Source organism: Chiloscyllium punctatum, chromosome 25 (genome assembly GCF_047496795.1).
Source record: "Chiloscyllium punctatum isolate Juve2018m chromosome 25, sChiPun1.3, whole genome shotgun sequence".
Classification (NCBI taxonomy): domain Eukaryota; kingdom Metazoa; phylum Chordata; class Chondrichthyes; order Orectolobiformes; family Hemiscylliidae; genus Chiloscyllium; species Chiloscyllium punctatum.
The window spans coordinates 21,581,745-21,599,823 of NC_092763.1; the positions used below are offsets into that span (position 1 = coordinate 21,581,745).

An 18,079-nucleotide genomic window follows, 5' to 3' on the forward strand; every position below is an offset into this window, starting at 1 on the left:
ATGCCCTATGAATCCGCTTAGAATGATTTTACTTTGAATTTTCCAATCTGCATCATTGATCTGGGTAGTATGAACAGTATTTCGGGATCCCCCGGTGTCCCAAAGGAACCTAAAAGGGTGATCTCCGACCCTACTATTCACTATGGGTCTCCCTGTTTTATCCCACTGCGCATCACACACCCATGGCAGAGAGTCCTGCGACCATCACTAAAGTTCTGAGTATGTACCCGAAGAGATAGTATTATCTCCATCATATCACATTGAAGGTTGGGTCTGTTCAATCCTTCCATGGGTAGGGGCTGGCCTCCCACCCAGCCTGCATTCTCATGTCTCTGGTTCGGGCATTCTTTGGTGAAATGTCCATCTTGGCCACAGTTACACCACTTGGATGCCCTGCTTTAAACGTGCCCTGTTCCTGAGATGGTTCCTCTACCTGTACATCTTCTTCCTCCCAGTGTATTCCCTCTGAGCAGGCCCATCCCCTTCAATTCTCCAGGCTGTTGCCTGATCTTTGACGGGCATCATCCTAACCTGAGAGGCCTTGTGTAATTTTGTTTTCCTCTTCCCATGCTCTAACCATCTTCCTGATCACCCAGACCTCTGTATGCATGTTATCAATGGAACCAAACTGTTCTAACACCCTCCTTGACTCTTCAATACCTCCTCCTCAAGGCTACACTGACTGAGCTGGTTTGACCAATCTATATGTCAATTAAAATCCCCCTTGGTAATTGCAGTACCATTTTTACAGGCATTACTTATTACTTTGTTTATTGCCCGCCCCAATTTAATATTATTTGGTGGCCTCTCGACCACGCCTATCAGCACATGTGCTAACCTGCTGTTTACCTTTATATTTACCATCATACTTCCTGTCATTTTCCCTTTCCCTCCACCCAGCCCCCCCCCCCCCCCCCCCCCCCGACTCACTAGTTTAAAGTCCTAGTGATGACCCTATTTATCTTTTTTTGCTGGAACAGTTGGGGACCCTCCCATTGGTACAGATCCCTCAGGTTTCAAAACTGATGCTAATACCCCATGAAATGGAACCTCGTTTTCTCACACCACTCCCTTAGGCACATATTTACTTCCCTAATTTTCTTATCCCTCAGCCAATTTGCACGTGCCTCGGGCAGTAATCCAGAGATTATGACTCTTGAGCACCTGTTCCTTAAGTTCGATCCTAGTGCTTGATAATCTCCAAACAGGTCCTCCATCCTAGCATGCTTAATGTTGTTAGTCCCAACATGGACCACAACAATTGGATCCTCCCCCTCCCGCTTCAATATGCTTGCAAGCCAGTCAGAGATGTCCTGGACCCTGGAACCAGGTAGGCAACACATCATCCGGCTTGCAAAGGATACTATCTGTCCCCCTAATTATAGAATCCCCTATAACTACCACTTATCTTTTTTCTTCCCCCTCTTGAATGGCCTTCTACGCCATGGTGCCATGGTCATCCTCCCCGCAGCCCTTTTCCTCATCCATACAGGGAGCAAGAATCTCATGTCTGTTGGATAAGGTCAAAAGCTGAGAGTCCTCCTTTCCTGAACTCAGGATCCCCCTACTTGCCTCACTTCCAATCACATCCTGTTGACACTGACCACTGACTGAATTTGAATTACTTTATCTACCAGGTGTGACTGCCTCCTGAAACAAAGCATCCAGGTAAATCTGCCCCTCTCAGATGTGCCACAACGTTTGAAGCTCAGATTCCAGATCATCAACTCTGAGCCGGAGTTCTTGCAGCAGCCAACACTTACTGCAGATGTGGTGACTGCCATACATGATGGGATCAGGCAGCTCCCAATTCATACAGCTACAGTACATCACCCGCCAAGCCATCTTTACGTAGTGAATTACTGTATATAAACTTAGGAGTTAAATCATTTCTAATACTTCTCTGCTATGGTCTTTTTCAAATAACCATCTAATAGTTAAATGACAACAAACCAAAGTAAATTTTAACCAATCACACAGTACAGAAGAAATAGAAAAGCCTGACCTTATCAACACACCATAAAGTCTTTTTTTTGGTTAGAGTAGGGGCGCGGGTGGGAGACACTACACATGGAGTGATATACGAGTCCCCTACATCAAAGACATCTCCGAAATGACTGCCAGACTATTCATGATACCCCTTGGCATCATGGTAACCCACAAACCCACCAGCACACTAAAACAGCAGCTAATGAACTTGAAATACCCAATATAGACACCAAGAAAAACTAATGTCATTTACAAAATACTGTAAGAAACACTACATTGGACAAACAGGCAAAAATCCAGCCACCAGGATATATGAACACCAACTAGCCACAAAACAACATGACCCTCTCTCACTAGTATCCTTACATACAGATAAGGAAGGACACCACTTCGACTGGGACAACACATACATCCTAGGACAAGCCAAACAGAGACACGCACGAGAATTGCTAGAAGCATAGAGTTCCGGTCAGAATGCCATCATCAAAAATATAGAGTTAGACCCTATCTACCACTCCCTGAGAAAAAGAACAGGAAATTACATTACCACAGGAAATGTCATCACCACAGGAAATGACGACACCAACCCAAAGAAACCCAAACATATTAATAGAAAGCAGAAATCATGTACAGTGCTTCGCCTGAGGCCTACTGAAGATGTTACCTATTAGGGTGACAAAATGTCTGGAAATAAACCTTCCAGCTCAGTGAGCAAGTCTACATCCACAACCTCAACCTGAGCTACAAATCTTCTCAAAACCCTCCATTAGATCGCTACTGCCTTCTGTACAGTTTTAAATTTCTTGTCTGTGATCTTCATTTGGGCAACCTTCCGCAGCGGGTTTTCTAGAGTGGCCTGCATGCTCTTTGTACTGCGGCCACTTCCTATTACATATTTCTGAAGGAGTCCCATCCAATCAGGGCAGTCCACTCCTTCCTGATTGATCATATATTAGTAGCTACAAATTAACCCCAACCTCCTGTTCGGTCTGATTCAAGTCTCCCGCTGACTCAGCTGAGAGATGTTCCCTCGAACCCCGAGCTCCTCTTCTCCCTGGACCTTGCCAATTTGGTTTGACTTGAGTCTTCCACTGACTCAGTGGAGAGACTTACCCTCTTGCCAATACAGGGATGACAAAACATGTTGGAGCCTGGCAAATGTGGGCTCCCGTTACTGGCTTGTACAGATGGGACACAAGTCAATTCTCTTGTAACTCACAAGTCACTATATTACTGTCTTCAACAATACATGTGTGTAGGTTATACATTTGTTGGCAGAAAGCAAAAGCTATAACCTAATTGTACACCCTCTCGGCTACTCTGGCACTCTCTAGCTAGTCACAGTACACAAAAGCTAATACCCGGGCAGAATAGCTGCTGATGCTGCTGAGGACAGACGCTGACCAGGCGCTCTGTTCCCTCACTCTCTCTGTCTCTCGATGTCATCATCGTGTTCTTGATGTCGGGTTCACTTCTGCAATAGTCGATCTCTGAGGTTTTCCCTGACTCCACGGCCAACAGTCATCTTTTTATTCCTTTCCTTATCTCTTTCAAAATGTCTATCTCTTCTCCATTGGCTCAGGCTCATTCACTTATCGCATGCCTATACCTTAACAGCCCTGGCCCATTACTTCTTGTCAAATAGGCTTTTGCGTTACTTCATTTTCCTTTTTTGAGTAGAATTTGGTTAGTACAAAACGGTTTCAACTGGCTCAGACCAGTACTTGGACTCAAGCAAATTTAGTTCACAAACTACTTCTTCCTAATGCATTCAGTATTTTTCTGTAGTGTGTCGGCAGCTTGTGTCCCCCTCTCTCTTTTCCTGCAGCCGGTGTTCTGTCTGTTTCTTCAGAGTGAGTGACCTCCTTTCAAAAATCTTCATAGACCAGAGCACCAACTCTTGTGGCAGGCTGGAACGTTATCCAGGAGATGATGCAAGAACTAGGAGAAGCAGCAAGGATTCCGAGACATCATATTTCAATGACTTTTGAAAGTAACTCAATACGAGTGAGTACTGTTTGCCACTGACTGGTGCTGTGGCACAAAATGCAAAACGTGTGTGCAATTTGGCATTTTACTTAAAGTTAAAATTTTTAAATTTGAAATCTCTTAGATATGGCCATTAGACCATAAGATATATTAGCAGTATCAGGCCATTCAGTCCATTGAAACTACTCTTCTATTCAGTCATGGCAGGGCAAGTCAACCAAATTAAGGCCACTGCTGCACAGCAAATGAAACTAGCCAATTAAGTAATAGACTGATCTGTTTCCATTCTGTATGACTCTAACTTAACTGGTTTGCATAAGTGCTTAATAAAAGACTGATCTGAACCCCAATAGAATAAATAAGACAAGTTAATGGAATGGAATGCTCTGATGCAGAGCAGAAACACTGAGTTAGGCAGCGGGGATCCCCAGTGGAGGGCTCTCTATGCGGGATTCCTCCCCCTTTCTCTCAGGGATCTGGAGTGAAGGGTGCTGCATGCAGCAGTCCCCTGCAACTGCAGATTGCAGTGGCTCAAGGACTCCCAGCCCAACTGCTTGTTCTGTGGTGCTGTGGAGTCCATGGACTATGTATAAATTGGGTGTGGGTGTTTGCACTCCCTTTTTGATTTTCTTAAAAACCCCGTCCTCTGTTTTTGGTTGCACTTCAGTCCCACGCTCCTGATCTTTGGGTACCCAGTATGGAGGAGGGAGGGCAGGTCTAAAGACCTCCTCGTGGTACTGCTCCTGAGCCTGGCCAAACTGGCCAGAAACCGGTCCAGGCAGTGGGCTGTGGAGGGGGTCGTAAAGGCCGATTGCCTTCCTGTCTTCCGCGGTTATGTCAGAGCCTGGATTTCTCTGGAGAAGGAGTACATGGTGTCCACCAACATCCTTGAGCTGTTCAGGGAGAGGTGGGCACCACAGGGAGTGGAGTTTATTATTTCCCCTTCCAACTCTATGTTTATTTAATCCCTAGCCTCCCCTTCACTGTTTGATCACACAGCATTGTCCTCTAAGAAGGGCACTGCTTGTCACTGCCCAGTTGGGTGTTTCCTTTCTTCCTGGTGGTGGAAATTGAATAAAGATTTGTCTACCTTGTGTCTTTCACTGTGTCTCATCAAAAAAAGAAAGAAAAATAGAAACACTGAGTTTCGTGAGAGGTGAAGGAGATGCTTTTATTTTACCCCCTACTACACCCCATGCCTCACCCTTTATATTTCTCTATCTTCAACCTCAAGCTGACAAGGGATTGAAAAACTGCATAAGATGGGTGAGTTTTTAAAGCATTCAAGGCTGAACACCATAGGGAAAGCATTAGTTCATGAAGTGGGAAATGGAGCAAGTATGAGATGAGCAGGGGCCTTGGTAAGTAAAATCAGGTGAGTAATTATACTGTTCATTGTATAAAGCAAAATCTGGTTTTTAGTTTACGACTGTTCAATGTTTAAGGAATTGGTAAGGTCCCTGGTATACACTTAAATGTTCTTTATACTGGAGGAAGTAAACAAAAGAGAGTAATTTAAGGGGAGATAGTGGTAATGGCATTAGACTGGTAATACAGAGAACTGGCTAATTCTCTGGAATTCAAATCCTTCCGTTAGATAAGCTCAATTGATAGATCTCACTTACCAAGTTAGTCTCAGTGACCATTGATGGTTACAAAAACATATCTGGCTCACTAATGTTCTTCAGGGAAGGTAATATGCTGTCTTTCCTGAGTCTGTCCTATATATGACTCCAGATTTACAACAATGTGGCTGACTAGTTCATAACCAGCCTGTAAAAATTTCTAGCCAGGAATCCACTTCAAGGGCAATGAGGGATGAATAACAATTGTTGGTCTTGACACTTATGCCCACATTCCATGAAAGAATCTATAACTAAGCATCACGCTCTGGTGACATCATGGAACTGCACTGCTGCCTTACTCTCCTGCTGCCCTACCCTCTCTCTGGTTACCCTCTTGCTGTTAATGTATTTGTAGAATCTCTTTGGATTATCCTTAACCTTTATCTGCCAACACTATCTCATATCCTGTCTTTGCCTTCCTGATTTCTCTCTTAGGGATATCCCTACACTCTTTATATTGATTTAGGAGATTCAATTGAACCAAGTTGTTTATGTTTTAAAGAAGATGATCTTTTATTCTTAACTAGAACCTCAACATTTTTATTCATCCATTGTTTCTAATCTTACCAACCTTACCCTTCACTTTAACAGGAACAAAATATCTCTGAACTCTCATCATCACATTCTTGAACGCCTCCCTGACGTCTTTTTACCTGCAAGCAGTCTACTCCAATCAATTTTTTTGAATATTTTTGTCTCATACCATTAAAATTTGCCTTACTTCAATTAAAAATTTGAACTTTTATGGAAGGCTTATCCTTTTCCATAACCATTTTGAAACGAATAGAATTATGATTGCTAGACCCAAAATGTTCCTCCATTTTTACTTCACTCACCTGCCCTGCCTTATTTCCTAAAAGGTCTAGTTTTGCTCCATCTCTAGTAGGAGCATTCACATATTGATAAAGAAAATATTCGTGAACACATTTGACAAATTCTTCACCATCCAAATCTTTAACGCTATGGTCACTCAGTCAATGGATGAAAAATTAAAATTCCCAATTACTATAAACTTTATTATGCTTACACATATCTGAGATCTCCCGACATAAATTTGTTTCTCAATTTCTCTCTTACTATTGGGGAACCTATATTACAATCCCTCCAGAGGGATCATCAAGAGAATTTACTTTATTTGGTTCTCAGACTTACATCAAACACATGCTCCAGAGGACATGGTGAGTAGTTAACAGAACATTAACCAGTAACCTCAAGTAAAACAAGTATGGATGATTTGGGGATTTTAGTTATAGTGAATGACAAAACTTCTTTGAGGGTTCAGTTTACAAACTGATTGCTGGCAAATGGGGATCAGATACACTGTAACTCCACTGGGTAGAAACTGCATATTTTGCTTGGGTTACAGGTGGACAAAGCTAAATCAACCACCATCCACTACAAACCCAATGGCTCACACCATTACCTGGACTACACACCCTCGCAGCGAGAAAGTGAGAACCACAGATGCTAGAGATCAGAGTCAAAAAGTGTGGTGCTAGAAAATATAGCCGGTCAGGCAGCATCTGAGGAGCAGGAGAGTCGACATTTTGAGCATCGCCTGTTCACCAGGAATGTGAGGGGTTTGGGGGTAATGGGGCTGGGGGAAGGTAGCTGGGAATACGATAGGTAGATGAAGGTGACAGGTTGGAGCGGATAGGTGGGAAGGAAGTTCAACAAGTAGGTCAATTCAAGAAGGTCACTGGACTCAAAACATCAATTCTGCTTCTCCACATACACGCTGCCAAGACCTGCTGAGTTTTTCCAACAATTTCTGTTTTTAATCAGCTATTTCCTCTGTTTTCCCCAGGCTGCCACCAGTGAATGTGTGCATGAAGGTGACGAGAACGTAGAGCGAGGTAACTGGTCCTCGAAGACTGACTACTTGCTCTCAGTGATCGGTTCTGCTGTGGGTTTGGGCAATGTATGGAGATTCCCGTATCTGGCTTACAGAAATGGAGGAGGTATTGTCATGAAATCCAAAATACAGGGGAGAGAAAAGTACAAAGACAACAATTAAATGTCATGACAAATAACATTCAATGAATGAGAGGGCATTTTAATCTGCAGTCACCAACAGTTATACCATCCACCCTTAGTCCACACTAGCACTGTGAACAAGTTTCAATTATAAAAACAGTATGTCTGCAATTTAACAAAAACACATAATCACAAACAGGCACTACAAAAATAACTGACCTTTTTGACAAGACGGAAGTGCTGCTGACTTCAGGACATGCAAATTGTGACTAGTAGATTACTTCAGTATTTCAGGTGATGTCAATTGTGATTTCCTTTGGAGACTGTGAAGAGCACACAGGAGAACTGAGGACAGCATCTCAGAAAGAGCTTCAATTTGAAACATTTTTGCACCAGTGACCTTCTTAGGAACTCTAATTTATTTGTGCTCTTTTGTGTTTAACAGCAGTTCAGTAAATTTGAGAGGATAGCTGAGATCCTACATTGTGGATGAAAGTGCTGCTTCCTATTGAGATGATAGTGTGTATGCACTTAACACTGCTATTCAACTAATGATCTTCCACATGACTGCTGCTCATGTGGGCGGCATGGTGGCACAGTGGTTAGCACTGTGCCTCACAGCGCCAGAGACCTGGGTTCAATTCCCTGCCTTAGGCGACTGACTGTGTGGAGTTTGCACATTCTCCTCGTGTCTGCGTGGGTTTCCTCCGGGTGGTCCGGTTTCCTCCCACAGTCCAAAGATGTGCAGGTCAAGTGAATTGGCCATGCTAAATTGCCCGTAGTGTTAGGTAAGGGGTAAATGCAGGGGTATGGGTGGGTTGCGCTTCGGCGGGTCGGTGTGGACCTTGTTGGGCTGAAGGGCCTGTTTCCACACTGTAATGTAATCTAATCTAATTATGTCAAATTATGCATCTCACAAAAAATCAGAGAATCCCAACAGTGCAGATAGAGGCCATTCGACCCATCATGTCTGCACTGTTTATTCCTGTATCCCTGCGTTTCCTGCGGTCTAGCCAGTGGTCTGCACATTCCTGAAGACTAGGGGCAATTCAGCAAGGCCAGTCAACCTAAACTGCACACCTTCAGACTGTGGGAGGTGTTAGAAACAAATTTTAAAAAATTTAGACAAGACCACCAAAACTGGAAACAAGACAATTTATTCTACGATCTTGCAAGAAAGGGCATCAAATGCAGAAGCAAATGAGCAATGAACATTCAAACTAGAACAGTTATACTTTTGAACTGCGTGAGGTCACCTGACTCCGACATTACCCAATCAACTTTATTCTCTAACTAACTTGCGATCCGTTCTTATTATTTCCCCCCCTTCTCCAAGTTGGTGACCCTTCCCTCTGTAAATGCTGACATAAGGAAGATTTTGCTAAACTTGGATCTTGATGTTCCTTTCACTTTATCTGTTTGCTTGCAACATCTTCCATTGTTCATAGGTACATTCCATTCCTGAATATATATTTTACAATGTCTTTTCTTGCCTAGTTTGTGGTTCAGCTATCTCAGCTATTTTGCTGAGACTAAATTATGTAAACTATCATGATGAAAGAAATTATTTACTAGAATAATTATGCACTAAAGTTAGTACCCACTTATCTACAATTATATACATTTCCCTAGTGCTTGCTGATTTAATCATTGTCTGCAGCTGTTCTTTACACGTGATTTATCAGCACTATACTTAAGCTTATTATCACTACCTTTTTGCGAAAACAATACACTTCCCCATTTCTTTCAGGAGGAAGCCAGTTAACCCAGCGGGAACTCCTGCAGACGTGGGGAGAAGCTGTATCCTCCCCACTGTGTGAACAGCCTGGATGTTGCCGCTCTCTAAACTGGGGATCCCGGTGTGAATAGTTGATAGGCAGAAGGATTTCAGCCGCTATCTCTGTAACTTTCCAATGGGGGTAGGGCTGTCAGTGGAAGTAGTTGATTGGCAGGATCGGGGTAGTTTATATAATGAGGAGGATGTTGATTGAGGGAGTGTATAAACCATCCCACCGGTATTTCCAGATACAATCCAACAACTCAAGCCGCACCACGTGACCGTCGTTCGTGGGCTCTCGCGCGCTCCAATTCGAACTCCCGGCCGTTGGCCACCAGCTGCTGCGGAAGGGAGCACATGTCAGAACTACAACTCCCATGAGGCACCGCAGACAACCAAGCTGCTGAACAGTTCTGCGCAAGCGCGGGCCGTCCAACGACGGCATGCGTAATATAATCTAAACAGGGTAAAGTCCTGCGAGTAGTGTCAAAGAGTTAAGGTGCAGAGTCTGAACTAACTTGTTGAGGACTGAAAGGCGAAGGAAAATGGTGTTTTTGACATTATGTACAGAAGGGAATAAGAACGAGGGGAACAGATAGTGAGAGTGTCTAGAGGCGGAGGTTGCTAACCGTTGTGAAGTAGCGATTGTCCACACTGCTCAGAGCAAAGTCAACAAGATACAGGCTTGTGGGCAAATGGAAGAAAACTGGAGAGGACAAACAGGGCAGCACTTATATAGTTCATGGTAGGGCCCTGCAGAATGCTGCCGAGCAGAGACCGAGGGATGCAGCTTCACAGTTCCTTCAAAGTAGAGTCGCAGGTAGACAGGATTGTGAAGGAGGCGTTTGGTACACTTACCCTCATTGGTCAGCACATTGAATATAGGAGTTAGGATGTACTTTAATGGCTCTCCAAGACATTGGTCAAGCCACTTAGTGTAGTCTAATTATCGTTGTTGATCATCAGGATAAACTCATCTGGACATTGGTGAGACCTCTTATGTAATGCTGTACTAGATCCAGTTCTGGTCACCATTCTATTGGAAAGTCATTGTTAAATTTGAGAGGATGCAGAAATGTCCAGGGACTGGAGAGTTTGATCAATTGGGAGAGGCCGAGTAGGCTGGACAAAGTTAACAATCACACCGCACCAAGTTACAGTCCAACAGGCTTATTTGGAAGCACTAGCTTTCGAAGCGCTGCTTCTTCATCAGGTGAATGTGAAGCGGGTCCATAAGTGACAGAATTTACAACAAAAGATTACAATGATGCAATGCTACACTGGACAAACTTAGATTAAGTATTTTATCTTTTAAAATGTGTTTGCTGTTTTCGGTTCTTTATTATGCAAATCCCAGAACTTCTTTTAAGTCACATTCTTCAGATAACGAGCTTTTATAACAAAAGGTGACATCTCAGCTCAGGTATTGCTTTAAAGGTGTGAGTTGGTCTGTATCCCAATCTTGACTCAGATCCAAATTTCTATTTCCAAAGTGAAATTTTAAAAAAATATACGGATTGACTGCCTGCAATGACTGCTTGCCGGTTCTGCATTTTTGAGCAAAATAGAATGTGTCTGCAAATTCAAATTCAACCCAATAACTTGTGTGTGCATGCAGGAGAGAGAGTGTATGTATGCCTGAGTGTACATGAGAAGGGTGTGTGTTTGCGTGTGTGTAAACTTGGTAATGTGTGAGTGTGATGGGGTATAAGCCTGAGAAGTAGCATGTGTGGGGAGTGTATGCGTGTGTGTGAGAGTGAGCTTGTGTATGAGAGGTGGTCTGTGTAAGTGTGTGAGTATATAAGAGTGTGTGTGAGAGAGATAATGTATAGTGCAGTGGGGTCACATGTAGTGTGACATGAACCCAAGGTCCCTGTTGAGGCCATCCTCATGGGTACCAAACTTGGCTATGAGCCTCTGCTCAACCACTTTGCATTGTTGCCTGTCCCAAAGTCCATCTTGGAGGATGGTCACCCGAAGGTCTGAGGCCGTATGTCCCTGACCACTGAAGTGTTCCCCGACTTGGAGGGAACGCCCCTGCCTGGTGATTATTGTGTGGTGTCCATTCGTCCATTGTCGTAGTGTCGGCTTTACCTTGCCAATCTACCATGCCTTGGGGCATCCTTGCCTGCAACATTTAAGACAGACAATGTAGGCTGAGTTACGTGAGTGCCTGACACGTACATGGTGGGTGGTGTCCCCTTGTGTAATGGTGGTATCTGTGTCGACACTCTGGCAGTCAATCCCTGTAATGTTTGAAAAAATTCCACTTTGGAAATAGAACCAGTCTGACTAAAGACTGGTATACAGACAGAGTCTAACCTTACACCTTTAAGGCATTGTCTGAACTGAGATGTCACCTTTTGTTATAAAACCTTAAGTCATCTGGAAAATGTGACTGAAAAGAAGTTCTGGGATTTACATATTAAAGAACCAAAACCAGCAAACCCATTCTAAAAGATGAAAGACTTAACAATCTCGGTTTGTTCAATATATCATCATTGTATCACTGTAATCTTTTGCTAGAAATTCTGTGTCTCTTGGTCCAGTTTCACAGCCATCTGGTGAAGAAGCAGCACTGGGAAAGGTGGTGATTCCAAATAAATCTGTTGGACTATAACCTGATGTTGTGTGACTTTTAACTTTGTCTACCCAGGTCCAACACCGGCTCCTCGTGAATAGGCTGGGGCATTTTTCCCTAGATTATAGGAGCTGTGGGGTGACCTTAGAATGGTTTATAAAATCATGAGGAGCATGGATAGGGTGTATATAGAATATTACATAGCATACCGTGGCACATTTGCATCCTTTTGGCTGTGCAGTACTCCCTACTGTGACAAGATGCCTGCCTCCCTTCTCCACACTAACAAGCAATGCAACCCATGGAGGCTTGTGAGCTAAGAAAACAATATAAGCTACACTGGAGTGGTACCCTATCTGTCAGTACTGAAATCAGTGAGTATGCACTGAGAGAGCAATGTAAAGGAAACTGAGGCCATTTTCGAAGGATGGGGATGTCTATAACTAAAGGGCATAGGTTTAAAGGTAGTGGGGAAAGATTTAACAGGGAATCAAGGGGCAATGTTTTCACACACAGGATGGTGCGTGTATGGAATGACCTGCCAGAGGAAGTGGTAGAGGCTGATACAATTACAACATTTGAAAGGCAACTTGTATATCAGATCCATGCAGAGGTAGAGTTTAGAGGGATATGGGCCAAGTGCTGGTTAATGGGGCTAGATCAGATTGGGGTGTCTGGTCAGCATAGACGAGTTGGACTGCATTCATTCCTGATGAAGGGCTTTTGCCCGAAACGTCGATTTCGAAGCTCCTTGGATGATGCCTGAACTGCTGTGCTCTTCCAGCATCACTAATCCAGAATCTGGTTTCCAGCATCTGCAGTTATTGTTTTTACCTTTTTAACTCTACGCTAACCACCGAGCCATTGTACCACTCCAGTCTGAAGTCAGGCCCTCAAATCATGTAGATATTTGAAGATACCATGCATGGCCATCTGTAGTTTCTTCTTGTGAGACTCAGCAGTTTGTACCAGTCAAGCTTTCGTCACTTGTGCAGGAATGTAACATTAGGCAGGGAGGCAATATCTGAAAGCCAAGCTTGCACATTAGGGTGAAGAGTTCAGTGGTGTAAAGCATGCTTGTGAAGGTGTTTGGTTGGTGGTTTTTATTCATTGATTAATTTGGTGCAGGGACTTCCTGGTGGAAGAGTTTGAAATGAGTGTGATACTGGTGAATGATTGATGTGTTTTAAGGTGGGGAAATCTGTGTTCATTGAAGAATAGCCTCACAATCTCGCTGTATCCATGTAGATGAGCTCAATGTCACCTCGTCCCTATCTCTTTCTAGTTTCTGTCTGTTTGTCTTTCCAAGACAGGAAATGGTATTCAAAGGTAACAGTCCTGAAGAAGGGCTTATGCCCGAAACGTCGATTCTCCTACTCATTTGATGCTGCCTGACCTGCTGCGCTTTTCCAGCAACACATTTTTAAGCTCTGATCTCCAGCATCTGCAGTCCTCACTTTCTTCCAGAGGTAACATTGTGGCTCTCCAAAGGCCTGGATGAAATGGAGAATGTGGTGTATTACCCCAAACTTGAAGAATCTCTCTGACAGTCCTGCAAAGATTGCCTTCCTGACAGGTAGCCTTGTCCTATGGTGTCACACTGTATTGCTACATTCACGATTCTTCTCCCTGGTCCATAAGCATGACAGAAACAGCTCTCTTGAGGGAAATGGAATCAATGTAAGAAGTATTATTGGGCAGCACTGGTTGTACTTTCACTCCAAGCTCCAACCCAATAATGAGGCCCTTCCCAACTTCTTGACTGTTGAATTGGTGCATTTTCCTTCTGACCGTCAGTTTGAAACTGTCAAGTACAATTAGCGAAGGTAAATAAAAGCAAAATACCGCGCATGTTGGCAGTGTGAAACAAATAGAGAATGCTGGAGAAATCAGCTGGTGTGGCTGACCTAAGGTTTTAGGAGCAACACTGTTTTGTAGATCCCTGAATGTTGATTGGATCCTTTTTGTACTCAGATCCTGTGTACAATCTACAATCAGCAGCCACACTCTTCTGTCAACAACATTTCATTCCTGTGTTAATATGAAATGAACTATTAGTTGTGAAACCTGGTGACATTAATATTTTGCTTATCCTTTTTCTATCTTTTGCAGGTGCTTTCCTTATTCCCTACATTCTGATGCTGGCAGTCACTGGGGTGCCAATGTTTTTCTTAGAAACTTCCTTTGGGCAGTTTGCCAGCCTTGGACCGGATGCAGTGTGGAAAGCTGTGCCCATGTTACAGGGTTAGTGTTCACTGAACAATCTTGATTTGGCAACAGTTCAAATGAGCAATTGTGTTTTCCTGAAGAAGGGCTCATGCCCAAAATATCGATTCTCCTGCTCCTTGGATGCTACCTGACCTGCTGTGCTTTTCCAGCAACACATTTTCAGCAATTGTGTTTTATACCCATGAATATACTTGCTATATTTCCTTCACCAGATGTTGGTGTCAGGTTCCCTTCAAGAGATATTGTTTGCAATCAAAACAGAGAGTGGAATATACCCTTTCACTGTTTCAAATTCATTTTCTGAAACGGTGGTAGGGACAGGAACTGATACAACATTTAAAAACTATATAGATGATCACTTGAAACACCAAAGGATAGAAGGCTAAGTGCTGGGAAATGGGATGAGAGTAGATCAGTTCTTGATAACTGGTACAGATACAATAGGTTGAAGAGCATCTTCCTATGCTGTAACACTGTATGACTTGATGTCTTTAATTGAGTTAGACCGAGTGGAACTGCTAGAGAGATCAGATTGTTGACTCCTGAATTTGACAGAACCTATTTATAAACATGATATTGTGGGTGATACTGCTGGCATCTGCAATAACCTCTAAAACTTGAGTGAGTGAATTAGTGAAGACATTTTCCAGTATAATTATCTTGAGATTTTAATGGATCAGGGAAACCCCCTTGTTACCCAAACTGGTGAAAGACCTTTGTTTGCTGCTCCACGTTCATAATGTAAGAATGTTTGTGTACTATTTTCAAACAGATAGCCTTGCAATGAGATTTAAGGACAAGAACAGTTTCCTGCAATAATTCCGTGTCCCTTGATATATTGACATCAATCAGTTTCAGCCTTAGGCAAGCTCAACTATTGAGTTTACATTGTCATTTGGGGCAAAGATTTTGAAATATTCACCGCCCCTATTTCGATTGATTGATTGATGAAATTCCAAAACATCACAATCCAAAATGACCCACCTATTATTCTAATATCGGAAAACTCCTTCCTGCATCTACCATGGTAGTCCCTGCAAGAACTTCTTATGATGGCATTAGATCACCATTCATGTTTCTAAACCACACCTGCAAATTTGGAAATATGATATTTAACCCTGACTGAAGAAGAACCATATTGAATTCAAAATGTTGACTCTTTCATTTTGCATGGATTCTGTCAGGTCTGCTGAGTTTCTAGACTGTTCTTTTTTTTTGTTTCAGATTCCCAGCATCTGCAGTATTTTATTTTTCTTCAAATCATTCCAATAGATTATGAATAGCTGGGGCCTAAACACTGACCCCTGTGGAACCACACTAGTTGAAGCTTACCAGTTTCAAATTGAATCAGTTGTTCTTACACTCTTTCATGTCCATTAATCAGTTCTCAATCCACTCTCATATATCCGTCCCCCAACTCCCATGAGCTCTAATGTTTTACACTACCCTGCAGTGTGGAGCCTTTTTGAAAACATTCTGTAAACCTAAACCAACAATATCTATTTGTTCTTTCTTAATATATTATTTAGATCCTTAAATTTCCGCGCATTTGTCAAAAATGATTTTCCTTTCCTACATCCATTAGACTCTTCCAAATCCAATTATTATTTTTGAAGTGGGCTGAAATTGTCTGTTTCTAATGGATTCACATTTGCTTTTGCTACTCTTTTCCTTTTTACACGTATATAAGAACTTTTACAGTCTGCTTTTATGTTTCTCACTTGTTTAGTTTCATTATCTTGGTCTCTGGATTAACACTTCAGCAGCAATATCACCAGGCTTTACAGGGTGTACATGTATTTGGAAAGGCAAGGACTGATTAGAGGTAGTCAACATGGCTTTATGTGTGAGAAATCTTGTCTTACAAACTTGATTGAGTTTTTTGGAGAAGTAACAAAGAGAATTGATGAGGGCAGAGTGCTAGATGTGATCTATATGGACTTCAGTAAGGCGTTCGACAAGGTTCACCATGGGAGACTGATTAGCAAGGTTAGATCTCATGGAATACAGGGAAAACTAACCATTTGGATACAGAACTGGCTCAAAGGTAGAAGACAGAAGGTGGTGGTGGAGGGTTATTTTTCAGACTGGAGATCTGTGACTAGTGGAGTGCCATAAGGATCGGTGCTGGATCCTCTACTTTTTGTCATTTACATAAATGATTTGGATGCGAGCATAAGAGGTATAGTTAGTAAGTTTGCAGACGACACCAAAATTAGAAGTGTAATGGACAGCGAAGAGGGATACCTCAGATTACAACAGGATCTTGACCAAATTGGCCAATGGGCAGAGAAGTGGCAGATGGAGTTTAATTCAGATAAATGCGAGGTGCTGCATTTTGGGAAAGCAAATCTTAGCAAAACTTATACATTTAATGGGAAGTTCCTAGGGAGTGTTGCTGAACAAAGAGACCTTGGAGTGCAGGTTCATAACTCCTTGAAAGTGGTGTCGCAAGTAGATAGGATAGTGAAGTATGTTTTGCTTTCTTTTATTGGTCAGAGTATTGAGTACAGGAGTTGGGAGGTCACGTTACGGCTGTACAGGACATTGGTTAGGCCACTGTTGGAATTTTGCGTGCAATTCTGGTCTCCTTCCTATCGGAAAGATGTTGTGAAACTTGAAAGGGTTCAGAAAACATTTACAAGGATGTTGCCAGGGTTGAAGGATTTGAGGTAAAGGGAGGGTTTTCCCTGGAGCGTTGGAAACTGAGGGGCAACCTTATAGAGGTTTACAAAATCATCAGGGGCATGGATAGGATAAATAGACAAAGTCTTTTCCCTGAATTCGGGGAGTCCAGAATTAGAGGGCATAGGTTTAGGATGAGAGGGGAAAGTTTTTAAAAAAAAGAGACCGAATGGGCAACTTTTTCACAAGGGTGACACATGTATGGAATGAGCTGCCAGAGGAAGTGGTGGAGGCTGGTACAATTGCAACATTTAAGAGGCATTTGGATGGGTATGTGAATAGGAAGGGTTTGGATGGATATGGGCCGGGTGCTGGCAGGTGGGACTAGATTGGGTTGGGATATCTGGTCGGCATGGACTGGTTGGGCCGAAGGGTCTGTTTCCATGCTGAACATCTCAATGACGGTGTGCAGTCCTCACTTTTGGATAGTTGATTTTAACCTTGCTGCGCATCCTCTTGCAAGGATGCCTACCTTGAAGAAGTTCCCCTCCTCTCTCTACAAGAATCTCAGTGAGTCTCTCTCTCACTGCAACCCCCAGGTACTCATTGCTGCCTTCTCCCCAGCCCCACCCCCCTCTCACTTATCTCTCCACCCTGCAGGCTCCCTGCCTTCAGTCCTGATGAAGGGCTTTTGCCCAAAACGTCGATTTTCGTGCTCCAAAGTTGCCTTGTCTACCAGCTAATTCTGTGTGGAGGAATGAAGTGCCTTTATTCAAGAAGGGCTGTTAAGAAAAGCTTGGGAACTATACACCAGTAAGCCTAATATGTGTGGTAGGTAATTTGCTACAGAAGATTCTAAGGGATAAGGTGTACATACATTTGGAAAGACAAGGTTTGTTTAGGAATAGTCAGCATGGCTTTGTGAGATCATGCCTCACAAATTTGTTAGCACTCTTTGATGAAGTGACCAGGAAGGTTGATGAGGGCAGGGCGGTAGACATAGTCGATATGGATTTCAGTAAGGCCTTTGATAAGCTTCCACATGATAGGCTGCTCTGGAAGGTTAGATTGCATGTAATCCGGTGGGAGTTCGCAAATTGGATACACAATTGGTTTGTTGGTTGGAAGCAGAAGGTAATAGTGGGAGTATGCTTGTCGGACTGGAGGCCTATGACTAGTGCAGTGCTTCAGAGGTTGGTGCTGGGCCTATTACTGTTTGTTATCGATATCAATGATTTGGATGAGAATGTACAAAGCTTGATTAGTAACTTTGCCCATGACACGAAA

At 43.0% G+C, this 18,079-nt stretch overlaps 1 protein-coding gene and 1 pseudogene across 4 annotated transcripts in view; one reads left to right on the plus strand and one right to left on the minus strand.

Moving 5' to 3' along the window:
- Window positions 1-18,079, minus strand: part of LOC140495621 (sodium- and chloride-dependent neutral and basic amino acid transporter B(0+)-like) — a 228,720-nt pseudogene that overhangs the window by 53,429 nt on the left and 157,212 nt on the right.
- The window catches only part of LOC140495744 (sodium- and chloride-dependent neutral and basic amino acid transporter B(0+)-like), an 80,270-nt gene that overhangs the window by 15,393 nt on the left and 46,798 nt on the right, over window positions 1-18,079 (plus strand). For 2 of the 4 annotated variants that reach the window (XM_072594794.1, XM_072594795.1), the window contains exons 2-3: window positions 7,411-7,564; window positions 14,051-14,182. In XM_072594794.1, the coding sequence (XP_072450895.1) occupies window positions 7,411-7,564; window positions 14,051-14,182 (286 nt within the window). The other 2 variants (XM_072594797.1, XM_072594796.1) reach the window with 2 other exon arrangements.